The 27,429-nt window shown below is 42.0% G+C and overlaps 1 protein-coding gene and 1 long non-coding RNA gene across 7 annotated transcripts in view; one reads left to right on the top strand and one right to left on the bottom strand.

Moving 5' to 3' along the window:
* Window positions 1-7,484, top strand: part of LOC308471145 — a 75,409-nt gene extending 67,925 nt beyond the window's left edge. For both annotated transcript variants that reach the window (XR_013982706.1, XR_013982707.1), the window contains one exon: window positions 7,087-7,484. This is a non-coding gene — a long non-coding RNA (uncharacterized lncRNA). The remainder of the gene's footprint in view (window positions 1-7,086) is intronic.
* CEP112 (centrosomal protein 112) overlaps window positions 1-27,429 on the bottom strand; it is a 213,968-nt gene that overhangs the window by 42,749 nt on the left and 143,790 nt on the right. For 3 of the 5 annotated variants that reach the window (XM_080994463.1, XM_080994466.1, XM_080994464.1), the window contains 2 exons: window positions 8,120-8,182; window positions 4,447-4,596 (listed from right to left, as the gene is read on the bottom strand). The exons of 1 other annotated variant lie outside the window; for it this stretch is intronic. In XM_080994463.1, the coding sequence (XP_080850589.1) occupies window positions 4,447-4,596; window positions 8,120-8,182 (213 nt within the window). The remainder of the gene's footprint in view (window positions 1-4,446; window positions 4,597-8,119; window positions 8,183-27,429) is intronic. One more of the 5 variants, XR_013982675.1, reaches the window with a different exon arrangement.

The following is a 27,429-nucleotide window of genomic DNA, read 5'->3' as shown; positions in this document are numbered from 1 at the left end:
CATCAGTGTCTTAGCTTATTTATCCATGAACTAATGCTGTGCCTTTGAACCCTATGTACCACAACTGATTTGAGCATTAAAGTTTTTGGTGGAAAATGTAATATGAGTTCAAGATCTACAAGATCTACAGGGTAGATATTGTTTTATTTTGTTTATTTAAAACCATTTCTAAAACACTTAATATTTAAGCATCTCTAAGCAGTATACAGAGGGACGCGGGTGGCGCTGTGGGTTAAACCACAGAGCTTAGGACTTGCTGATCAGAAGGTCGGCGGTTTGAATCCCCGCGACGGGGTGAGCTCCCGTTGCTCAATCCCTGCTCCTGCCAACCTAGCAGTTCAAAAGAACCTCAAAGTGCAAGTAGATAAATAGTTACCGCTCTGGTGGGAAGGTAATGGCGTTTCCGTGCGCTGCTCTGGTTTGCCAGAAGCGGCTTAGTCATGCTGGCCACATGACCCGGAAGCTGTACGCCAGCTCCCTCGGCCAGTAAAGCGAGATGAGCGCCGCAACACCAGAGTCGGCCACGACTGGACCTAATGGTCAGGGGTCCCTTTACCTTTACCTTTAAGCAGTATACAAAAAAGATCATGTAAAAACATGTCCAGCATCCTGGACACATTGCTAAATGATATTGATTACAGCATCAAGGATCAGGAGACTGTGGTTTCAGGCGGGTCTTAATAGTGCTAGATCAAGCACTAGGCATGAGGCTTTGCTGAACAGAAATGGTTTGTCTAGATTCCACATGGCTGCTTTGTAGCATCTGTCTGCTTTCCAGCTTGAGGTAGCAGAACAAACAAGTCTGCAGAGAAAGGTCATGGAGCGTGTTTGAGACAATGCTGTCTTTTCCCATCCAAATCCAGTTTTGTACAGAGAGAAGTATCTAAGAAAGGCACTAAAAGCCCACCTCATGCCAGGTGTCACCATTTTTCCGTTTTGTTACAGAACCTGTCTTTGAGAGTGGGTTATTATCAGGGGGGGAAATAACTGGTACTGAGATGGCCAGGTTAATATTCCAGGATCTTTTCAAGGGATTAGTAATTCTCATGCATGGCAACACGTCTGATCACTGAGAAGCATGAGAGCTTTCATTCTCTAACAGGAAGCCAGCAAGGTCATAGCCAAGGTGAAGGTATTTTTAAATCACCTTTCCCCCAATCCTCATAGTAGAAATATTACCTCAATAGATTAGCTCTTCGTGTAAACCCTCACCCAGTTAGAGTGCATCCTTCATCCTCTAACAGATAGCATTATGTTGCAGCCAACCTTTTTGCCAATTCACAAATCCACCTGGTTCACAGCTGCCGCCACTCATGATCAAGAAATTTTCAGTGCGAGCAGCTGAATATAGGACTAAAGCAGTAAGGTGAGAATCTAGGAAATGACATGGTTCAGTCAGGCTAAAAATCACTGCTAAGTGCTAGAAAGCAGACACATTTTCCACTTGCCGTTGCTCTTACCAGCTACTTTGGGATCCTATTCTCTCCCCACCTACCTTCCTGAGCACATCAATCCCACCTGTCCTGTGAGGAAGAGCTGCAAGACCATTTGGGGCCCAGTGAACTTACCTGCCACAATGGGAGTGACAATAAGCTGGCAGATTCCACCTAGGCCCCAGAGGGCCAAGATGCCACCCTCAAAGGTAAACAGTTTCCAGCTGCATTACAGTCACTTCCAGGAAAGTGCAGCTGCCATGTTGTTGATTTTTCCATCAAGTCCTGTTTTACGTTTTTAAATGTGAGCAGCCCATTCTAAATAAGATGCAATCCCTAAATCTAATTCATAAAATAAATGCAAACACGGACACTAAAAAAAAAAAAAAGCTTCCCTTTTACTGAACAGATGAATATAAACATTATAGCACCTTGTATATGAAGAGTAGCATCATCTCTCCACATTGTAATAGGTTTTTGGAGGATAATTGTTTTCTTTTGGGTGAAGGATGCTTTTCAGAGGATCATTCTGTTCCCTAAAATTACGAAATGATACAAATCATAATCTTGTCTAGTAATGAAGGCTGATGCTTCTCCTCCTTTGTAACTCAGATTGTGAATGGTTTGCAAGGGTAGCCCCTCAGAGATTAACCTTTCATTCACCATATTTGCCTGGAGGGAAACACTCTAAGAAATGATTTCACACTGACTGAAATATCAGGAACAAGAAAATGTGTTGCTGCTTCTCTAAGCATGATCCTTAGAAACCAGAGAAAATCAAGGTAAGTCTCATCCTCACCTTACACATGTTGAAATACTGTTAGAAATGGAATGCCATATAAAAAGTAGGAAAAAATAATGAAAGTAGCATAGTGGAAGATTTCTTGCCACAAAGGCTGAGTCTGCATATAACAGGAAGCCATAGTTAAACGAAGTATGGCTTATCAAGAATGTGCAAGCATTCACATACATGCCTGCTCATACTGTGCCCACCCTCTTCCTTTTGCCACACCAGAAGGAAACAAGGCAGAGCACTGCCATAGGGTTACGTGGAAACCAGCACAAGTGGTTTATTTTTCTCCAAACCACAAGAACAAGCCACAAATGTTCTTGATACGAGAACTGGTTCTCAGGTAGTCACCATTTGAACAGTTTCCTCATTGCTGGTAAGCCATACTTTGTTTGAATTTACCATTATGTGCAAACCTGGCCAAAACGTACCGGTAACTTAATGCAGTCCTTGTTTTGCAGTTAAATGTAACCGCAGTACATTTCTATTCAAGAAAGCATGCGCAGGGATGTCAATTTGAAGAACGTAATATGGTCCTCAAGCACTTATGGCATCTTTACAATTAAGATGACCCTGGCTCATTCTGGTAGTTTTAACTTGCATTGCTTAGAATACATCTTTTTGTTGCATGATTCCCCCCTTGTTCAGAGGCACTGCCCACCCCCCGGTATCTGTACACCCTGAGTTATATGGGGGATTGGGACTGAATCTTTGCTACATACCAATTAGGAGAAATACCAGTTGAAGCACCCCCATTATACTGAAATAGCTCATAGGAGAAGAAATAATGCAAAATAGCTGGAAAATAAACCAATCCGGGTGCACACAAACTTTTTTGAAACAACATCTAATGGACAGAGACAGCATGGAGAAAGTCGATGCAAAACGAAAAGGCCAACTGGCCCCAAGCCTACAAACAGTCACAAAGGCGAGTCCATCTACTTACATGCATACATATCACTGTGACACCAAGAATATGAGTGCTCTTTTAAAGAATTAGAAAATCCTGACATTATTCGTTCGTATTTCTAGCCCACTAAGTCCCAGAGACTGGTCATGTGTTAGTAAGTTAAAACAAATTTATAAACATGTAAAGTAGCAAATTAAAATCTGCTGAACAGATTTAAATCCAAAACCGAAGCTCCAAACTGACTGAGCTCCCAAAACCAAGCCAAAACAAATGGTGTTACACTGCTCTGAAAAGATGTTCCTTAAGGCAGGCGAGGCTCCAAAGGAAGAGTACTGCAGTTATGAGGCAGTTACTGAGGATGACACTATTCATGCTTGTGTTGTCTGTTGCTAAGACAGGGGTCAGCAAACTTTTTCAGCAGGGGGCTGGTCCACTGTCCCTCAGACCTTGTAGGGGGCCGGACTCTATTTTTTTTGGGGGGGGGGGAACTGAATGAATTCCTATGCCCCACAAATAACCCAGATATGCATTTTAAATAAAAACACACATTCTACTCATGTAAAAACACGCTGATTCCCAGACTGCCCACGGGCCAGATCTAGAAGGCAATTGGGCTGGATCCGGCCCCCAGGCCTTAGTTTGCCTACCCATGGCTAAGATGGTCCACCTCTATCATTCTTAAGAGGCTTCAAATGGATGGACAATGGCCCCAGATAGTGCCTATTTTTATAGCTGTTGACTTGGAAAGGAACCACAAAGCAACGTGGCACTAACTTTATCAGAAGGGTCAATTTACCAGGTCTGGTTGAGTGCTTTCCAGTATATGTCCCAAAACAGAAATATTTTACACTAAGGGCTGTCTTTGCAATAGCAGAATTTATTGCAGTGGGGCTTTCCCCATCTCCTTTCTCCGCATCCCCCAATCAGCTCTGGGGGAGTCAGGAGTATTCCAAGAACAGCATGAGAGGGGAGACAGTTCCATCAGGCAAGCACAAATGTTTATGCTTACGAAGCAGTCTCTATAAAGCTACTTTGAATCCCACCCTAAAGTTCCAGAATATTTTCAAAAAATGCTATCCCATACCTAAAGGTTGACTGTTGTTATTCAAAAAAAAATTACTACCGTAAATTTCTCTCTAATTATTTCCCATAGAAAAACCGGTCAATCACAGTTCAAGTCCAGTGAATGAAATTGTTGAGCGCTATAAGAACATGAATCCTACATGCATTCATGCAGCCACAGTCAATGCTTTCAAAACTTTTAATTATGCTCAAACAGCTGGTAGCATCATTGACTCAAAGCCCAAGATTACCTTGATTGCTCTGTCATTATCTCTAATCAGCTGCTTCTTCTCATCTTCAAACTTTTGTAAAACATCCTGCAGACGCCTTTCTGCAGCAAGCTGCTGCTGGCTGCTTTCCTCTGTCAGAGAGGAAATGGTTGTCTTAAGTTCAGCTATGATCTAAAAAGAAAACAGCATGCTAAAACTCCTACAATAGTAAGAAGTTTATGTTTTGCATGTATTTACACTTGACACAAAAATCTGAGTTAGCAAACTCAACTGTGAAAACTAAATAGTTGAAATTAACATATTACAACACTAGCAAGCATAACATTCTACACAGAGAAAAGAAATACAGCAAGACCCAGAATGGCATAAAATTGCCGAACGTAAAAATATATGAAAAAATTTTCCACTATAAAATTCCCCAATAATTTACTCACCAGAACAAAGCACATTTGTTATGAGAAAACATGGGAAATAAGGGTTTCCAATTTTCCACTTCGCTGCAATGATTTTGTAAAATCAATCGTCTGAAATATTCTTGCACATTAGGATATGTAGCAATGATTCATGACATTCTGAGCTAACCCCCAGAGAATGACAATTGCAATATAAACGATAAACATTGGATACTTTGGTTTAGTTGGCATTTGCCAACTTTCTTGAAGTTGCTTTTGCCAGCTTGAAGAAGCTGCAGTCAATTGCAGAGTATGCTCAGGGAAGGTAAGCAGTTTTTTAGGGGCTGCAAAAGCTGTGGTCTGAATTGGACTCTGGAAATTCCCTACACATGTGCAGAGAATTGTGTCAGGGGTGGGTTTTTTGTTGGGGGGGGGGACCTCTAGACTCTGGTCCATGACATATCACATTTAGTTTATGAAATTAATCTAACATAGCAGTTAGTTCCTACTATGATTTGGCAAGTTTTGAATGAGAGTCTCACAAAAGTCTGCATGCATGCTTGTCATAATACTTGTCTTCTATCTAAGGCCACTGCTTTCAGCACACTCACTTAAGAGAAAGCCTTACTAGACTCCACTGGGCCAAGTTCTGAGAAAACATCCCAGGGTTCAGGCAGTAATGACAGTCAGTCACCGATATATAAAAATCCTTGTTTGCACTAGAGAACTCTGGACCCAAGTTGGGAACAAAAACAAGGCAATATTGTGATGAGGTAGACTGTGTACGTGCTTGATCAGGGGATTTTATTGTTGTTAGTTTGTTGTTTTGTTTTATTGCAGCTGTTTTTGTCATACTTATTCTCTCTCTTTTTTAATAAATAATTTTTATTGATTTTCTTTCTTGCCACAAATATCCATCATCATTACTAAACATTCATTTTCCAATCCCCCCCACCCCGTTGACTTCCCTCAACCTCCATTTCTGGCTTGTTACATCAAATGATACAATCTGCTGTTTATATTGTCATACTTATTCTCCAGTTGCATCTGTTCATAATGGATTTTTTAAAATATCAAATTGCCCAGATGCATCTGAGTAACTAATAATAATAATAATAATAATAATAATAATAAATGATATATAGACTGTTTAGCACAGTTTGTCAGCTTTTCAACAACAAGGATAATTCAAAGGAAACAGTTGTCCCTAGTAAATAACTGATATGAAAATATATTAAATAAGGGAACACAACTGGGAAATGCTTTCTTGAAAGGAGCTCATCTGTAGCTGAATAAAGGTACAATCTTGTACAATTTTGTACAATCTTATACAATCTTGTACAAGGTACAATCATCTGATGGCTGCCTTTCTGTCCTAAATAAATGGCATGTTGAGCAGAAAAAAATTGTGTATGTGCATCTACCTACTTACCCAATGTTCTGGGACTAAATCACTAATTCAACAGTGCAGATGTATACAACATTAGACTAGTCATTCGGCTTGTGAAGTTGGGATGCTCTAAAAAAGCACACCCAATCCCACCAAAAGAGTCCATGGAAACATACGTTAAAGAATCCAGCTCAAGTAATTTTAAATTATTCGCTTAATTAAGATAAAATTGCAGAGAGAACACAGGGTGAGAATACCTGGATGGGACTCTAAGGTTCTTCTGGGTTAAAAAGCTGTGATGTTTTAATAATGTATTAAGAAATTTTTGAAAGCAGCGGATAGACAAGGAAATGCTTTGGGCAGTAAATCTCAGGGGAGAAAAATGTAATTGTTTATTTTGCCCAAACTTCAGAGAGAATTTCTTGGAATCTATTTTTCGTGTGTGGGTGTTAAAAAGCAAATGTTCCAAGAGGCCAGAGAGTGTTAGATTAGGCTGATGTTGTCAGCAGCCCGACCACATGAAAGTTACAAGTGACCTATTATTAACATTACATTACGAAAACTTTGTTCAAATGACAGTGTGAAGCTGATGCAAATCCCACAAGAAGTGAAGACATTCAGAATTAAAGATGAAGTCCAATATTTTAATTTGGTCTCTGTGCCAATAATGTGACCTAAAAGGCTGTGATACGTGTACAAACCCTTACAACAGCCTCCTCAGATTAAAAGAAAATAGAAACACACAGGCTAAGAATATGTCCACTCGTTCTCCAGGATATGTATAGAAACTGCTTGTACAGTTTGAATCCCATCCTTGGTGCAGTCACTGATTAATTTATTTATAAAATTATTTGGACCTTGCGTTTTGGCTCTCAATAGGTGCTCCATTTCCACGTCTTGGAGGAACTGGCTTTGCTGAAATATTTCTGAACAGATATCACCAAGAACACTGCCCAGTTCCCCAGAACAAGACCCGCTGCTTACAATGACAGACTGATATTCTTCCCAGTCAGTGGATTTGCTCCAAAAAGAAAAGGGTTGATGAAAATCTGCTGCCCAGGAAGGACTCCAGCCAGCTGTTTCAGCAGAAAGCTAGAGAAGTTCCTGCTTGTGGATCATTAAGTCAGTCCTACAGGCTGCCAGTTCAGCCATGTTAGGTTCTTACTGCTGCGCCATTTTCACGCCAAGTTTTGGAGTTAGGAGTATTAGCAGTCTTTAGGCAGAATTCCTCCCAAGGGTCTCTTTTCTTGCTATAGCTCCTATTAGAGAAGTGGGTAGGTAGGATCAGTGCTTTTTTCGGGGGGGTGTGGACCCATAAGCTCCACTGGAGGCTGTGAGGGTACAATGTGATGCATACTCTATGATTTTGTGAGTCTAAGTTTGGCCTCACTAAGGGGGAGTACTTCAATATGAGTGGAAAATGAGAGTAACCCTAAACATTTTTCTAAAAAAAAAAAAAAAAGCACTGGATAGGATAATATGTTTTATGATTCAGTAGCATCTAGGCCACTTTGCATCATATGTAAGATTATATTTCAAGCAACCACCTCTGAATTTCCAATCAGTTCATGCATAAAGCAAACCAGGTCGCAATAGTTCCTTGTTCAACCATTTCCTGTATCACCCAGCAAGGAAGCTGTATGAGACTTCCCTGAGTGATATAGAGTAGAGCATTGATTCACTTACTCTCCCCCCAAAAAGGGCAAAAATATTCATCAACAAAGTACAAAACAACATGGGAACAACTGGAGCTGGGTTTACATACTAACACTGCAAGAACAGAAGCAAGTCTGCCTTATTTCTATTTTCATTTTTAAAACTGAAAGAAAAGGGAAAAACAACAACCCAATAACAAAAACCCAAGTTTTGTAAAAGTAGGGGGTTTTTTTTGTTTTATTTTGATGTTTCCTACCTGTGAAGATTTGGCAAACTTCTGACTGTACTCCTTTTCAATCTGCTTCAACCTGCTGTTGGCCTGAAATACACACACATACACACACACAAAAAGGAAACCAGATTATCTCAGATGAAGAACGTGTACAGACATTTTGCCACTGACCCCTATTGCCTGGCACCTCGTCTACATGCCTATCACTAAGCAGCTGGGATCTCTGCCAATTCCAACGCCCTTTTGTGGCAGCCAAAAAACCGCTAGGGCTTGTCTTTGATCTACAGCCAACTATTCATCACTTGAAAGGCGGGGGGGGGGGGGGGGGAGGAGAATAGTACCTCTGCTGCCAATTATTAGAGAAACATAAAGGACTCTGTGGATTAAAAAAAGACAGGGGGAGAAACAGAGTTTATCAGGATGACTTCATCTCTGTGAGAAGAAAAAAGGGAAGGAAAAAACCCATAAGCTCCACTGGAGGCTGTGAGGGTACAATGTGATGCATACTCTATGATTTTGTATGCCAGCTGATGCCTGCAAGTTCCTTTTGTCATATTCTTACACCTTTTTTTACTGAAAGCTGGCGGCCGTTGAAGTAAAAATCCAATATGCTATGGAACCACTTGGCTTCCCTTTGACCCCCCCCCCTTATCTTTCATATCATATTCATAAGCCAAAAAGCAATCTGGAAAGAGGGGGTTCGTTGCTGCTTTTGATATCACATGCAATTCCTGAATTCAGTTCCTGAAATTCACCACACACACGCAAAAAACACCACGTAAATTTTCTCTACCTCCCCTTTCCCCCAGCCTACTTGGGCCACAATTTTGAAATAAAGATTTCTTTTAATAACCGGTTCCAAAAAGACATCTCTCAGAACTAATTACACCCAAGTAATTTGCTCAGTGTTCTCATGTTTCTGGATGAAGAATGGCAAAGCCATACGTTCTAAGTAAATGTTTGTAGGTGACACAGCACAGTGGCTGTGCTCCAACAGCTCTGATGCATGGGCTCCTCTGTTCCATTACGGAGCAGGCAGGCACTAGGCACAGCACACCACAGACAATCATTGTGCTGATGTGGAATGTTTTTATGAAAGGGGACAAGAAGCTCTGGACAACGCCCACTGAGTTTCGAGAAAAGCATTAGAAAAAGCAAGCAGTGAAAAGAACTGACTCTGTGGCTAAAGCTATGAGCTCAACTTTAGAGCTCAATTCTGCAGCTGTGGGTCAGAATTAACTTCTCTCTGAACTAAATATAAAAAAGAAAATAACTTAGCCTGTGCCAGCAATGAACTCCTCTGATGCCAAAAGAACACTGTGCAGGTACTGCAGACCACCCACAGGTGATCAAGGGCAGAGCTAGGGCCCAAAGAGTCTCTTCAACATTGGGCAGAGTAAAACTGGGTCGTGTATATACAAAGACTCTATGCATTTTTTCAATTATTTTTGTATGTGTGGAGCAGTGAAAAAGATGTACAGCTTGCAGTTGCTGTGGGACTAGCTCTATACAGAAATTATAGAAATCTAACAGTGGAGGAGGAGTGTTGCTTTGAGGACTGAAGCCTAGTGGCTTTGACAGAATAAGAATACCCCGCCCACCTGGCTGGGTTGCCCCAGCCACTCCAACAAATATAAAAACACAATAATACTCCCCCCAGTCCTTCTAGTATTCAAAAAATATATGCAAAACTGACCAAATTAGACTGCAAGCAGTGTAGGGGGTGAAATGGATGGAGTCATTTTTGTTATACAGTGATACCCCGGAAGACCATTTGACTTCCAAAACGTTCGACAACTGAGGCGCAAAGGGCGGTCTGCGAAGTCAATGGAGAAAATTGGAAGAAATGGCAGTGGAAGCCATTTGACTTCCAAGGTGCCTTCGAAAACGGAAGCATTTACTTCTGGGTTTTCAGCGTTTGAAAACCAGAACGTTCGGCTTCTGAAAACCGAGGTACCACTGCACTTATATCACCCTCTTAAGTGTTCCCAATGATCCCCAACCCCATCCACAAGCAGTTTAGCTTCAAGAATGGTGCAGCACCAAACCCTTCTAAACACCCACAGCATCCATGCTCATGTCAAGTTTGCTACCCATGACAGTAAGCATTCACTGAGAAAACATTGGGGAAAAACACACATAAACTCCACCCCAAACCAGTTTGACCAGAGAGAATGGCAGTACAGATGCCATTACAATGCAAAGGCAGTAATGATCATTCAACACAACACTGCCACCAAATTTGTGGAAACTAGCATCTGTTCTGTACGCTGCCTAGAAAGACAAAGGGTAGGGAGCTCTTGAGTGCTGCTAAAACTATTTTTGTTTGGTTTCTCTCCTCATCTCTATGATTTTTATATCTGGCTTCTGGTTGTTGGTTGTTTTGCTTGGTTTTTTTTCTTAGTCTGTATTGTAACATGGATCGTATATTGTTGCAATTGGTGTTACAAGCTGTCTTGCAGGCCCCATGAGGGCATGATATATATTGTTGCATGTAAATAAATACCCCAGGCTCAAGCCTGGGCGCTCAAAGGCAGAACTGTGTAAACAGGAATACATTTTGAGGGCCTTCTTATATAGGGGAAAGCTATGGTGTCATCAAATGAAAAAATTATTTGTGTGATGAGGCCACTCTGGAATTACACACATGGCATTCTGATCAGACAAGCAATTCTCTGCAGCGTCCAGCTAACAGAAAACCAGTCCTGTGACTGTGCAGTAGAAGCCTACTGTGTATAGCACTAATTGGCTAGTATCTGTAACAATCCTCAATCCCCAGAGCAGTTTTAGAACTTTGTAGAACTTACAAAAAGAAGTGATACTCAGCTGAATGTGTACCTCCTGCCAAGGAAGACAAAACTCCTGTTTTAGTATTTTGTTTGTATGCAACTTACTCTGACTAACATTGTGTACATTCTGAACGAAATTATTTGCCAAAGTTATTCAATTCTGCAAACTCTGCTAGCAAACAAATTTGCATTATCTCCCCACGAATTATTCTAGTTTGACTAGTGATGGGGAGGGACAGCAGCTATGCAGGGTAAGCCCCACCCTAGACTACTGGAAAACTTTGTTCCCCCTTTAGCGTTGTCGTTTTACCACAAGAATTGCCTGAATTTCTTCAGCATATCTTTGCAACCACATGGGCTAGAAACTTGGGTTTTTTTTAATGAAAGCAGAGATGCAATTCTGCATTCTGTGCATTTTCTGCACTGTTTTAGAACTTTGGCCTATACACCAAAAGCTTTTTGGTATGCAACCCAAAAGCTACTTATGCATTAAATGGTAACTACAGTTTTGACATACGGTATATGCTATTTCCCGGGACGCGGGTGGTGCTGTGGGTAAAACCTCAGTGCCTAGGACTTGCCGATCGTATGGTCGGTGGTTCGAATCCCCGCGGCGGGGTGAGCTCCCGTCGTTCGGTCCCAGCTCCTGCCCACCTAGCAGTTCGAAAGCACTTTTAAGTGCAATTAGATAAATAGGTACTGCTTTATAGCGGGAAGGTAAACGGCGTTTCCGTGTGCTGCACTGGTGCTGGCTCGCCAGCTGCAGCTTTGTCACGCTGGCCACGTGACCTGGAAGTGTCTTCGGACGGCACCGGCTCATGGCCTCTAGAGCGAGATGAGCACGCAACCCTAGAGTCGGACATGACTGGCCCGTACGGGCAGGGGTACCTTTACCTTTACCTTTATATGCTATTTCAGAACCAAGAATGAGAAGGAAAGATAAGTCCGCTGGAAAGCCAAGGAGTGTTCATTGTGTTCCAACTCATTTCTTATTAGAGGGACCCACAGAGCCCAATAGTCTCTACGACCAGTTTCATGGTGCCTTATGAAACTGCTATTTTACATCTGGCTGAACTTGTTAATTGAGAAAATGAAATTGTGTAAGTCATGGTGAAACTAGATCCTATCCGATCCTACTTTTTGTTTTTAAATAGTCAAATTCCCCTTATATTTTAAACCTTGTTTCTGAAAGATTTCCCTTTTATCCAATTAAAGGTAAAGGTAAAGGGACCCCTGACCATTAGGTCTAGTCGTGGCCGACTCTGGGGTTGCGGTGCTCATCTTGCTTTATTGGCCGAGGGAGCCGGCATACAGCTTCCGGGTCATGTGGCCAGCATGACTAAGCCGCTTCTGGCGAACCAGAGCAGCGCACAGAAACGCCGTTTACCTTCCCGCAGGAGCGGTACCTATTTATCTACTTGCACTTTGACGTGCTTTCGAACTGCTAGGTTGGCAGGAGCAGGGACCGAGCAACGGGAGCTCACCCCGTTGCAGGGATTCGAACCGCTGACCTTCTGATCGGCAAGTCCTAGGCTCTGTGGTTTAACCCACAGCGCCACCTGCGTCCCTATTTTTATCCAATTAGGCTCTGGTAATACCCATGCTTCCTTGGAAGAACATTCTATTGGCATCAATAAGGTCTGAACATTTTAAAATCAAGTTTCATGAGTTAAATACAGGGGCAAGTGTTTAAGCAGGGGTGCCAGTGTTGTGGGGAGATGTGTAATTGATGCACTTGTCGTTCTACCAGTGATGAAAAGCTGCTACAGGTATGCAGTTCGTTTATATGTCAGCATTCTGTACTAATTATATCCATATTGTAAGCTGCACCATGTTCAGCCAAAGCCTGAATGATAACAGTTAGCTGGAATTAGATCAAAAGGATGTACAGTGCTATCTTTTAAGGCCTTCATACTGTGCTAATGAAGGCTGTATTATCTGCTTTCTTTTCAGTAATATCTTAACAGATACACTACAATTTAACACCAGCTCTACTCTTCAGAAAACACACTACTTGCTGGTAAAACCATGTTAAACTTCCTTAAGCGGATCAAAAGTGATGATTAACAGATATTTGTCTTGTAAAGAGAACTTTTGAAGCATTCCTTTCCTCTTGTCTGACTCACTCAGCAGAGCTGTGGGCCAGTGTTTGTGACACTACAAACAATTGCTTATACAGTGATCAGTTCTGACATCATAAACACTGGGTTGTGGTTTCCCTGAATGAATGAGCTCTGCAGCTGGCTGCTGCCTAAGTGAAAGTTTTCATTCCTAAATACCTTGATGAGCAGCCACGAGGAGAACGGAAATGACAAATGGGTTTGGTTTTGGCAAAAACATAATGGCTCATAGTTTGCAAGAGCAGCTGTCTCTCTAAAGTATTATAGCTCTGAAGTCCACATAGGCATCAAATCTCTGTGTTTATGATTATGTCCTTAGCTCACCCTGTATTGCCCAGTTACTGTGGGGCACATGGCATGCTATTATCTCATGCATTTTGAAGGAGAGGCAAACACTGTTCCTTACCTAAGTGTTATCAATAGCCAATAAGTATTGATTGACGGAAGCCATAAGTTATTTAAAACAAGCACAATGTCTGAAGCAACAGGAAACATGAGCAACTGAGTTTCCCAATTCTCATTTAACATAAAAGCCATTGCTAAAACAAATCTTTAACAAATATTTCTAGTTGCGACTCACTGATAAATGAATCACCTTTGCAATCCACTGAAACTTTGGAAAGCAGTTTGGCAAAGCATCTAGAAAGGTAGCCTCAGGTACAAGTCCAACCAGAGGTAATGCACTGACATCAATCTAGAAGATGTCACAAGAATATCAGCAGGCATCTCACACAGTAATGAAAAGGTACCACTGTTCTCCCTTCCTGTCCTGGTACTATTCAACCTCAGGCAGAGAAATCAAGGGAAGGAAAATATTGGGCTGACCGACACATAATGCTGAAATGCTTGCACACCTCTCCTCCTTCCCCATGGCTGGCAGAAGAACTTCTGAAACATTTCATTTCATTTTTTGATGAACCCTGGCAGATATGAACCAGAGATTTTGGTTTAAAAGGCTCTCAAGTGAGCAAACAAGCCCACTTCAAACCATAAGGTAGGCTTGTTTAACTCACCAGAATGCACTTTAGTCAATGATTTCTGGTCCATACACAATGACAAGGGGGAAAACAACCGAGAAGGCACTGAAAGAAAAAATGGAGGCCTTATGGTGTACAGGAAAAGGTTTGTTTGGCCCAGCACGTTTCAGAACAAATCTTCTCCAGAGGCACTTGTGAATAACAGCTCTCAACCTGGTCCATAAACCACTCTTGTCTGCATTCACCAACATCCACATAAGGGCAGTCAACATGACGACAAAATACCCATGAATCAGGGGGCAGCACTAGATCAAGGTCTCTACCGATGAAGCCCTCTCTCATACTTGATTTGATAGAGATGTTTGTATCTAGTGTCCACATGTTAGGAGGCTGTCAGCGGCTCCTGGATGGTGGCCCAGGAAAGTATAAAGACAAGGGAAGGATTCTTACCATCCTATTTTAATTATTATTCAGTAATTATAGACAGAGGCTATAGAACACAGCCTCTTGGATAATGGCCTTGCCCTAGTGAATCTCCACCCCCTGTCTTTCCCACTTCCTCATTCGTCACTTCTAAGGGTGGTGCTACGTGCCCTCTGTCTTTGAGCTCTTTGCTCTTCTACTTTCAAGGCTCACCAGGTTCTCTCTCTCTCTCTCTCTCTCTCTCTCTCTCTCTCTCTCTCTGTGTGTGTGTGTCCCCTGGAATGCTTTCTAATGACATGTCAGCCAGGTGTTGCTCTGACTCTCCTATGATTTCCCAACCTTTCCCTTCATCTGCCTCTGAGCTGCTACCTTCCTCAAACCCCTGTTGTAAATCTATACTGTGTTTCTCTTCCTCCTCCCTGGAAGGTTCAGAAGGGGGAGGCGGTCTCCGACCTGGCCACAGTGATCCATGCGACAGTCACCTCCAGGCTTGACTAGTGTAATTCGCTCTATGCGGGGCTGCCCTTGAAGCTGTCTCAGAAACTCCAGCGGGTGCAGAATGCAGCAGCGAGGCTCCTCACGGGGTCTCTGCCATGGGAGCATATTCACCCAGTGCTTTTCCAGCTGCACTGGCTCCCGGTGGAGTACAGGGTCAGATTTAAGGTGCTGGTTTTGACCTTTAAAGCCCTTCACGGCCTAGGACCCTCGTACCTACGGTACCGCCTCACCCGGTATGCCCCACGAAGAGCCTCAAGGTCCATAAATAGCAACACCCTAGTGGTCCTGGGCCCTAAGGAAGTTAGATTAGCTTCAACTAGAGCCAGGGCCTTTTCAACTCTGGCTTCGGCCTGGTGGAACGCTCTGTCTCATGAGACCAGGGCCCTGCAGGATCTGATTTCTTTCCACAGGGCCTAAGACAGAGTTGTTCCGCCTGGCCTTTGGCTTGGAGCCAATTTGATTCCCTCCCCCTCTTTCTTTTTCCTTTTTCCTTTCTCCTCCTGTGATGAGGCTGCATTTTAATATTTTAATGTTTCAATATTTTAATGTTGTATTTTAATCTTGTTTTTAAGTTGTATTAATTTAATTTGTTTTTATTATTGCTTGTTAGCCGCCCTGAGCCTGGCCTTGGCTGGGGAGGGCGGGGTATAAATAAAAATTATTATTATTATTATTATTATTATTATTATTATTATTTCTCCTCTGCCCAGTCCCTGACACGACATCAGTGGAGCACATCAGTGGCAACCAGAACACCCAAGCAGACTGATTCAGCAACTGACCTAAAACCTAAATGTCTGTCTGTCTGTGTCCCCCCCTCCTTTCCTTGTTATCCTTGTCCCTCTCTATCCATTATTCCTTTATTGTCTTCTTCATTGCCCACATCTAGACCGTAAGCTCTTTGAGGTGGAGGCCTCTCTTTTGGGCTTCAGTGGTATTCTATACATTGTAAATTGTACCAAGTATTTTATACATGGATGGTACTAGCTGTAAAAATGGTGTCTGGGAGGAATTTTGCCGACTCGGCAAAATGTCAGGGAAAACCCGGATGTATGGCAACGTGATGGGGAAAAACAGTGGAAACAGTTCAAAAACACTATTTTGGGGGTAGGTTTCCCCAAATTTGGGTCTGCTCCCCCCAAAAGCTAAACAACTGGTGGGTTTCTTAAAAAGTTCAATAATTCTGCAGGTGTCAGGAATTTTACTTTTTGAAATATGGCAACCCCATACTGCCCACTAGTTGCCAAAATCCATGTTCCTGAGTTGTCCCTATTACTTGGTCTGCATTCAACACTATCTGACCGCCAGTGCATGGGCTGCTGTGCCAGTGAGAGGGCACGAATAATGGAAGCTTGTGCAACTGGTTGTGTATTAGGCCTGCAATAATATATTGTGCAGCTAGCCAGAAGAACCAAGCTGGCTTCCTACATCTTCTTTATGCAAGCCATTCCACTAGCATTGCTAGTACACCTGTAAGGGACTTTAACTTAGTATTACATGTCTCACATTTTAACCCTTATTTTAAGGATAAGTAAACATGAAGTCATAACTTTTTAATGATGAACAGGTTGATTTTCTAGAACCTCAGTAAGTTCTCATGGATGTGATGACTCAATTGCTCCACAAAAATGGACTGAAGACTAATACAAAAGGCAGGATCTGTAGTTTAGTTATCAAGTTTCTAAATGGGATGATTTTTCACAAGCATATGTAGCACTCAGTAAAATAATAAAGAATTAATAACTCGGTCACATTTTCAGAAATGATCTAATCCCCCACCCCACCCCAAAATACCTCTGGCCTCTTTCCTTATGGAGTTTATATGTGAATGGCTTCCTTCAATTCCAGTAAGCACATTCTGAGTATGTTTTCCACAATGCATTTTTCAAAGAACAGGCTTCAGCCGGTTAAACAATGAAATAAAATTTAACAATATTTTAAAAAGCACAATGGTAAGGCAATCGTTCTATATGAGTTAATATTCTCTAATTAGCTGAGTAAAAATATAAGCATACTTTTAAAAGACAGGGAGGGAACTACAGAAGGAAGACTTGCTCCAGGGAAGAAGCAACAGTTCTCTGATGTATAGCAAAGAACTGCACATCAAAGGGCTAATGTAAATGGGTCCATATTCTAAAAATAATAATTAAAAAACTTCCTTACAGAAGTCTCCTATATGAAAAAAAGGGGGGGGAGCACTGAATAGTTTTGACTCATGTCAAGAAAATTACTCCAAGAATGGCTAATTCTACCATATATCCTAAAAAAGATCAGAGATAAGAAATGGTCTCAAAAGATAGCATGTAACTACTCTACTAAAACATCTGCCCTGGCCGCTCATACACTGCCAGGGCAGGTTCAAGGTTCTTCTTGTACAAAGTCCTGAAAAACTTGAGCCCTTAAGGACTGCCCGAGCCCTTACATCACTGAGATCATTCAGAGGTGAGGTTTTAATTGTCCCGCGTGTTACAGAGGCCTAGCTGGCCTCAGGCATTTAGTACTGCCAGCCCCATTCTGCGGAATACTCTTCTAGCAGAGATTTGGCAGGCATCCTTGCTTTGACTTTCAACTGTCTCTTGAAGACCTTTTCATGCCAGCAGGCCTTTGCAGCTCTTTATTTTTGATTAGCTGGTCACCTTATTTTTATTTTTTAATAGTATTTCACCCCGCCCTGGCATTTTATGAATCGGCAGTTTAGAAATACTTTTGCAGATATGTAAGTCCTGTTGCTATCAAAGTCAATAGCAAAACTCCCAAATTTTAATGCTATCCTGGATATGGGAAGCACAGGTCTTCCCCCGTGATGACAATCAGCTGATGGTCAGTGCTAGGAAGCACTGCTCACCCTTTTCGCTAGTGGATCATGGGATGCCATTGTGATGGAAGGTGATGATAGGGCAGCCTCACCCATCTGTCAAACTTGGCCCACAGGTATGTGTATGGAGAGGTTTTGGCATACTGGACCAATGGTGTATTCCCTACCCCTATTTGAGCCAATCTGCTCAGTCTCCAAACTGCTGATGTTCTGCATGCACCCAGACATAGGTTCATTCTGAGACAGGGGAGAAGTAACAAGAAAATGAATAAAGGCAAACCGTTTTGTAGAAGCCTACGGAAGAGCTTCTTTTGAAGTTGAAACTGTGAATTAATTGCAAACCAAACTGCAAAGATGCTAATGGTTAAGAAGAAATCAGTGTGATTAGTGCAAAAAAATAGTGCTGAGTTTTGTGGGAAAGACTTTATGAAATATAAATGTTAACAAAAGGGGGGGGGTGCGCTCTAATAATTTAATAAATGCCTTTGATAAGTCATGCAAAATCTCCTGCTGTTTTCTGAAGTACAGCCAAAATCCATGATATGAAGTAATCAATGTTCCTTAGTAAGATTACACTGGATTACTTTAAATAGTTTTAAATAGAACAAAAGCTTCAAAAAAGAAAAATAGTGCAACTTCACAAAGCCAGAAAGCATTACCAAACCAATGACTAATCATATGCAAGTCCAGCAAAATCCCAATTAAAAGTAGAATGGAATGTATTGCTCAATCATGAATGCAATTAAAAACATAAATAAGACTTTTTGGGGACTCTAGTTTTTCAGTATTTCATTGTTTATCTGTACTCAGTTTGCAGCTGTAGGTCAGAATTAACTTCTCCAGACTAAATATCAAAAAGAAAACAGTTTTCAGGATTTGTCTTCCATTCATATATATTACAAGACACTCCAATTCAATCACTCACTCACACACACACTCCAATTTATTTCAAATTCACACCAGAATGGCAACAGTTTCACCTAAATCAGATTTTATACAAGTTAAACATCCTTCCTATACTCAAATGTGATTGTAAAAGTACTTTGATCTCTATTTCCAAATATATTTCTCTGTGTAATCCATGACAAAATATAATGTGATTTACTGTATCTCTGTATGACAGCCCAACAGCTGACAGAACTTAGTAATTTAGCATAAGGGGAAAAAAACCTTCTGGCACCAAAATATACAAATCGTAATTGAGGCACTTTAGTATCGTATTACAATGAAACATATGCAGGCTGATCATAAAGACTTCAAAACAATTATAATTCTTTCTCACCCATTTAATGAAGGTGGTTTTTATTCCCTGACATGTTCTGCAGCTGCAAGTCATTTTGGAACACTTTGGGGTTTTTTTTTCCACATTAAAAGACTGTGTAGGCCTAAAAGCATCAAATTACGCAACTCCTGGTTTTGCAGCCATTCCCACCATCCTTAAAATCTTTTACATTTCTCAAGTCAGGGTGAGACAAAGGAAGAAGAAAACGATTTTCTGAAACATGTACTCTAAATCAGGACTGGCCTGACATCAGTCTTCCCTGGCCTTTAGAATCCCTGTGGTCCACCAATTTAAATTTACAAAGGAAAAATGCACACTCAGAACCTCTTCATAGTTCAAGCCATTGCCAACCTGTGTTAACTGATTCTGCATATGCGTTCTTGCATTAACAAGTGTCTTACTGGGTGGATCAGACAAGTCCGCCTAATCTAGCAAGAATCCCAGGGAAATGGAAGTTGGCCGGAAGCCTGCCACTTTCTTTTCACTTCAATGCCCTGTTGCATAGCTTTGAAGTAAACATCATCGCAGGACAAATCCAACATTCTGGTTAGAACTATTCAATTGCCGAGAAAGGGAATTATTGAGAGAAACAATCCTACATATCCTAGGGTTACCAGACGTCCCCCGATTTGCAAATCTGTCCCCGGACAAATTCCATCCCCAGAATGTCCCCAGATTTGCAAATCTGTCCCCAGGAAACATGGCAGTGGCAGCCTCAGCAGCCCGGAGCCAGCCTGGTACTTCAGTTGTCTCTGGCTGGCTTCAGGAGCTGCTCGCTGCCGTGGCGCCTGCCATTTTTCCTCTCCGGAAGTCCCCATGTGTCTTGTGTCCAAAACACATCATATGGGGACTTCCGGAGAGGAAAAATGGTGGGCGCCATGGCAGCAAGCAGTTCCTGAAGCCAGCCAGAGCCAACTGCGCTACCAGGCTGGCTCCAGGCTGCTGACTGCCGACAGGAAACCGGGGACGTCTGGCGGTACAGATCTCCTGTCCCCTGCCTCCTTTGTTTTGACAGACTGGGGGAGACTCAGGAGTCGCGGGCGGGCGGCTGTTGCCCAGTTTTTTTAAAAAACTATGCGCATTTATGTTTCACAGGGTGCGAAAGAAGGGCTTTGCAGCTTACCTGGCAGAGAAACCGCATGCCTTGCACCCCTCCTCAGCAACGGCCACCCGTCTGCAACTCCTGAGGCCCCCCCCCGATCTGTCAAAACAAAGGGAGAAGGGGGCAGGAGTTTGGGGAAGGCTCAGGAGTCACAGCGGGCGGCGCGCCGTTGCCCAGTTTTTTAAAAAACTCTGCACATTTATGTTTCACAGGGTGTGAAATAAGGGCTTTACACCTTTATACAATATGCATGTGTGCTTGGGCCCAGGGTCCTTTGCTTCACCATCCCTACTACTGACTCCCTGTTGCTACTCAGTTAAAAAAAAAAAGTGTCCCCGGATTCATTAAAAAAAAATCTGGTAACCATAACATATCCAGCCAAAGAAGGCAGAACGAGTACAAGTAAAATCAAAGAACATTCCTCAAAGCGAGTGGCATTTTGGACGAAACATGCAAGCCGAGCTGACTTGAACAGCGTTGCGGTAACCTAACTGGTTTATAATGGCCAGAGATTTTGTAGATGTCAAATGCGAGATCTACGGTTCCTAATGCATATACGACTACATGGCTTTCAAATACTGGATTTTGCAAACAAACACAAATATGCTAAGCTGCAGGATGTAATGAACCCAGGTAAGTTAGCATTTGTATGCTGATGTAGTGTGCTTTTCAATGAAGCAAGGACGGCGTGTTAAATAATAGATGCTTGGGGCTACGCAAAGAAAAAAAAACACACAAACAATGGATAAGGATATTTTGGAAAAGCCGACAACTTGCTGCTTTGTCTCAGGAGAATCTTACCAAGACAGGTATTTACAGATATTTCTAGGAAAGAAAGAAAAAGTTGTGGCAACATGGAGGTGGACTGTGGGGTGAGAGAGAGGGGGGAGTTCCAACATTAAAAGGGTTGTCCCGTACTAAAGAGCTGCTTTAGCTCCAAGCTATAGCTCAGACCCTCCAAGTGTCCCTATTTACAGACGCCATCCTGGTTTCTGATTTAATCCTGGAATGTCCTGCTTTTCCTTTGGACAACTGCATTAAAAAGGTACAAACAAACAAAATAGATACCGTATTTTTTGCTCTATAAGACTCACTTTTTCCCTCCTAAAAAGTAAGGGGAAATGTGTGTGCGTCTTATGGAGTGAATGCAGGCTGCGCAGCTAACTGAGAAGCCAGAACAGCAAGAGGGATCACTGCTTTTGCTGAGCAGTGATCCCTCTTGTTGTTCTGGCTTCTGTGATTCAGAATATTTTTTTTCTTGTTTTCTTCCTCCAAAAATTAGGTGCGTCTTGTGGTCTGGTGCGTCTTATAGAGCGAAAAATACGGTAATTAAAGTAAATAATGAAAATGAAATGAAATGCAATGTCAAAATCCAGGCAAATTTCAGATAACAGCAAAACTGAGTACAGTTTCTACACTGCCAACTTCAGACTTAAAATTGGGGGTTGTGGGGTTTTTGTGCTAGAATGCTGTGATTAGCATGTAAACCTTATCTGTTTTCAGTGTGTAGACCATAGGTAGGCAAACTAAGGCCCAGGGGCTGAATCTGGCCCAATCGCCTTCTAAATCTGGCCCGTGGATGGTCTGGAAATCAGCGTGTTTTTATATTAGTAGAATGTGTCCTTTTATTTAAAATGCATCTCTGTATTATTTGTGGGGCATAGGAATTTGTTCATTATTTTTTTTTCCAAAATATAATCCGGCCCCCCACAAGGTCTGAGGGACAGTGGACCGGCCCCCTGCTGAAAAAGTTTGCTGACCCCTGTAGACCTGCCTCTTTTGCAATGGCCACTTTGAAAATTCTCTTACAGAACAATGTGGCAACACAATAAAGGCTTGCACTGATCATTCTTCCAGACCTAGCAGAATAGCATGGCAACAATGATGAGCAGAGATTGTCAACTATCTATATACGGGATTTCACGGGGAGGAAGGCAGAGCTCTGGCAATCTGATCAGGGAAGCTGCTACTCTCATTCTTCACAGCCTGATGATGTCCAGAGTGCAAGAACGTGATTCAGCATGATATCCATGCCATTTAATCCAGCCTGGCTACCTTCCGCATGCACTAAATGGAGATGCACTTGAAAGCAAGTATACCATTCTTGTCTGTACAGTGGTACCTCGGGGTTACAGACGCTTCAGGTTACAGACTCCGCTAACCCAGAAATAGTACCTCAGGTTAAGAACTTTGCTTCAGGATGAGAACAGCAGGAGAACGGCGGCAGCAGGAAGCCCCATTAGCTAAAGTGCTGCTTCAGGTTAAGAACAGTTTCAGATTAAGAACGGACCTCCGGAACGAATTAAGTACTTAACCCGAGGTACCACTGTAGAAGTATTAGCAATGGGACAGAAGCAGATGCCATATAGAGTAATGCAAGGTTTTAAAAGGTGATTTAGAATTCAGAAACCAATGGAATGAAAAACATCTACTTGCAAATTGTTCAGCAATGAGATATATATGACTTCAACAGCAATACCATGGCTCTAAACTACATAATTTTGGTGCAGTAGCATGCTGCAAACATGCTACTGTGACCAATAATTGTTCTCACTGAATAGAACATCAGTACAGGCAGATTTGACAGCTTCTAGTGTTGTAAGAGACAGTGAGCATCTCCAGAGGGTGAACTGAGTGTGGTATCCTTTTGAAGGTGCATGCACTGTGTGTTTGGGAACAGAAAATGCACAAGCGTGCGCACACGCGCACGGATGCACACACACACACACACAAAATATATTATACATATGGTTCAAAATGCACATGGCTCAAAATACAGCTGTTTTATGAGATGTCTGAAGTGTTCCAAGGTTGCTTCCTTAGAGTATTGTTAGCATGTCAACTGATATTTTAGGGTCATTCGTTCCGAATGATTGTTTTCTTTGCCAAGTAAATTCCAAAGACGAATGTTACTAACAGATATATTTCGCCAAAAATCACATCTGCACCTACTTAAAACTACAGCTGATCTCTTTCTTTTACTAATGTCCAGCAAACTCACAAATCCACATGAGCTTTTTTCATTGTATTACACCTGGCTAACTAACGTTTACCCCAAAGGTTCTGTTGACACAACCCATAACATCTGTCAGACAGAAAGGCAAACTACACATTACACGGCAGCTGTGTGTGTAACAAAGCTCTAACAGCACCTTCTCCACTGTGGGGAGGAGAGATTTGTTCCTGAGAAGGTGCAAGAGGAAAGGAAGTGACCTTTCCACTGTCATTTGCTTTCCATCTGAACCGCCGCCCCACAGCTGCAAAATATCCAAGGAGATATCAGCAGCAACGTAATGCAAAGTCCTTGCTCCCACCCCACTTCAACAGTAATTGTTAGTGCAATCTGAGCTTCAGTAGGACCTACCTCCAGCATATTGATTTGTCAAAACAATATATATCATAATTTAGTAGAACTAGAATGACTGCCTATCAGATGCCAATATATATATTTGAAGAGAAGAAACAAATTAATTCTATATCTTAATCTAATTGTATTAAATATGTTAAGATATTGCGTGACATAAATCTAATAACCAAGCTCATAAAATATTTTTTTGTGTTCTGAAGAAGTCAGACAAAATACAATACCCAGTCTGTATATTTTTTTAAAGTGTAGGATGGTTGATATACATATACATATACATATTTGCTTTTCTAACATTACATGAAATAAAAAGCTGAAAGAAAGATCATAATTCAAATTCAAAGTAACCCCCTCACTCAAACCAGTGACCAATGCAACAAGTGAGATTATGGATATGGAATTATATCCTTTGTTGAGTCCTTTGGGATGACATGAAACTGCACACAATGCAAAGATGTCCATTGATGTTATTGTAACCACAAATTACAGATTAAGGCTGGTATTTGTCTCTCTTTTGAGGTTGCATTCATATATTGCACCAGGCAGCAGTCCACCACAAATGTCTCTTTTTTTCCTCTGACCCCTTCAAATTGTAGTCTTTGCCTTAGTTTTTCCGTTAAGTGCCACTTTCCACATCACATAGCACTATTTTTGTATATTAAGTCGTTTGCTTCTTTCTAGCATCTGGCTATCAACAGTGTTGCCATTACTAAAAAATATCCAATCAAATTATTACACAGTAAGATTGGGTTTTCCCCTTTGGACAGCTCCAATAAAGCCAGTTCTGGACTTTTCTGCAATGTTTTCCCAGTTATTCCAGCTGTTTCTTGAAAGGGCTCCTTCCAGAACTTGGTGCCCTCTCACAGTTCCAACCACACATGGATAAACAAGCTCCCCCCACAGTCTCTCCAACATCTAGGTAAGCAATTTTTGTACTTTTTTTTCTGTTTTAACCGGTGCTAGGTGCCATTTTTGTACTAGTTTCAAATACATTTCCTTCAATCTTGCTGAGGTTGTTTTGTCCAGAAATGATCATTTGCTGTAATACTGTGGTGCAGCAATAAAATTGCTTGCACATTTGCTAAGCTAAGCAGGATCCAGTTTGGTTAATCACTTCCAATCTAATTCCCATACCCGTCTTAAGATATTATTCAACCTTATGTACGGTTACCTGTGATCCTTGTTTTTATGTTTGTTCTTATCCACTATTCATTTCACAGCAGAAGTTCATATCTGGTGGATATTTGGATGTTCTGCACTTTTATGAAACATAAAGAAATTTCAATCCTAAACTGGTACAGTGGACGCTCAGGTTGCAAATGTGATCCGTGCGGGATGCACGCTCACAACTAGCGTCTGTGCACGCGCGGGTTGCGATTCGGCACTTCTGCCCATGCGCAAAGCGCAATTTAGCACTTTTGCACATGCGAGACCCCAGAAACCCAGAAGTAATCCGTTCTGGTAGTAGTAGTAGTAGTAGTTGTTATTATTATTTACTTATAGGCCACCCATCTAACTGGGTTGCCCCAGTCACTCTGGACAGCTTCCAACAGAATATAAAAAAGACAGCAAAACATCAAACATTAAAAACATCCTGATACAGGGCTGCCTTCAGATGTCTTCTAAAAGTTGTGTAGTTCTTTATCTCCTTAGCATTCCACAGGGCGGGTGCCACTATTGAGAAAGCCCTCTGCCTGGTTCTCTGTAACTTCACTTCTCACAGTGAGTGAAATGCCAGAAGGCCCTCAGAGCTGGACCTCAGTGTCCCAGCTGCACAATGAGGGTAGAGACTCTCCTTCAGGTATACAGAGCCAAGGTCATTTAGGGCTTTAAAGGTCAGCACTTTTAAAGTGTCTACTTGTTGTTTGGGCTTAAAAGGATTTAATTTTGATCCCTATCCTGCAAATACTAGCAAATACTTATCTTTTTCAGCTGATGCCAGAAATTATTATGGTTGCATTTATTATTATTAAAGTCAGCCATTTTTTAAGAAGTTGACAATATATCACAGCAATGAAGCAATGCAACTTTAATTTGGAGAGAAGTTAACTTTTTCTTTTGCTATGCTTTAAATATATAAAGATCAAAGAAAAGAAAAGAACTGAGATTCAAATTCAACTTTTAAGCAAAAATGACAATGTCTTCATGAGTTAATATTAATCCTTTAATTATGAATTTCAAAGGTTTAAATACTTTCTCTGACCTTGGCTTTAAATAATTATGCCAAGTGCAGCTTTCTTTAAATTCAAAAAAGATTCTGAATTGTTGATCACAGCCTTTAATGGTTTCAGGCTGGCAGATTTCCAACGTAATCCTTAGAATGCTGTTTAAAATTATAGACCAAGAACCTGATGCAGGTAAATGAAATGTCAGTTTCACAAAGGCTGTTCCAACTCTATATGCAAATTGCCCCATTTGGTTGCTACATTTCATCTTGTAATAAATTGCAGATTGTTTTTTAATACACGCTAAAACATTTAAACACCTGAATGTTGACCAATGGAGATAAGCATTTTGAGAAGTTTCAACGCAGTTTTCACACGGAGCCACAAAAAATGTATCATTTTTATTAGGGCCATAAATATAAGGGATTCAAGATAAAGTCAAAGCAGCACCAGAGAAACTGCCACAGCAGTGGCCAATGCCCTCACTCCCAAAAGAATAAAGTAAAATCAAAACAAATGAGATCAAAATGTCAAGTTCAATAGGCTTTCTTAATTTACATTAAAAATTCTGTGCAATTTAAAGTGCTCAAAATGACCCTATTCATATGGTGAGATGTTGGGCATTATAATAATGTATATAATGTGTATAATGCAGGTATACACATATACACATCTGTCCACAATGCTGGCACTTAGTTTTAGGGAACCCCTGGGTATGACTCTGTCAGGAACTGCCATCAGAACAGGGACAGGAAACAGAGGGGCAGTTGTGTTACAGGGAGCCTCTGAAAATCATGCGAAGCAGTTCCTCTTCCGGTGATGAGGAAAACCCCACCTCCAGTGAGGAAGAGGTGCAAGGACCAGAGGATGCTGGTGGGAGCCTCAGCACCACTTCTGGCAAAGCTGGCCAGGAGGGAAGCATGCCCCTTCCATCGCCCACCCTGCGCAGAAGTCTAAAGCGCAAAGAGGGAAGGAAGAGGCTGGGTGTAACGAGGCCTTTATGCTGGAGGAGGTCCAGGAAACAGGCACTCCCGGATTCTGCTAGTGATTGAGGCAGACATGAACTTTGGGGTTTTGCACTGTAAATAGTTTGCACCTAAATAAAACCTGTAAAAGACAGGTCAGAGTCCTGCCTGGTTACTCGTGAGCAGCCACCCTTGCCATCTGACAGACTCCCTCAGCAGGATCCCCCTTATTACAAATACATTCACTTTGCTGAAGTCACCACCTCTTGAAGGAGATGTCTCTCTATTGCTGTTCACCATAGTGCAGGGTTTTTCAACCAGTGTGCCGTGGCACCCTAGGGTGCTTTAAATGATGGTCAGGGGTGCCACAATCAACACTGGCCTCTATCCCTCTTTCCTTCTCTCCCTCCTCTGATGCCCTCTTGTGTCTCTGTCCCCATCAGGCCGCTAGGGCTGGGGGCATCCTCTTCCCAGACCCCTGGTGGGGTTGCATGAAGAGACACCTCTCTTTGGGGTGGGGTGGGTGGCTTAGAGACCTGGGGCAGCTGCCTGGAGGACTCCCAAGAAGAGGGGGGAGGAGAGGAGCCTGAAGGAAAACTCCACAAGGGAGGGTGTTTGAAAAGGGGTGGCTCTGCAGGCAAGGGGTGACATAACTGGATTTCTGAGGCTCAGAGCACGTTTTGCCACAGGGGAGCAGCAGAAAAAATGTAGTTCAAGTCAGCCATGGACTGAGAAAGGTTGAAAACCTCTGACCTATTCCCTTGTCTACTCCCCTTGGCCACAGCAAGAGAGGGAGGGAGGGAGTTTCACAGTCATTTTCCTGGAAATGGGAAA

Source organism: Podarcis pityusensis (genome assembly GCF_964106645.2).
Source record: "Podarcis pityusensis genome assembly, chromosome: 2".
Classification (NCBI taxonomy): Eukaryota; Metazoa; Chordata; class Lepidosauria; order Squamata; family Lacertidae; genus Podarcis; species Podarcis pityusensis.
This window is presented reverse-complemented; position numbering and strand designations above follow the sequence as displayed.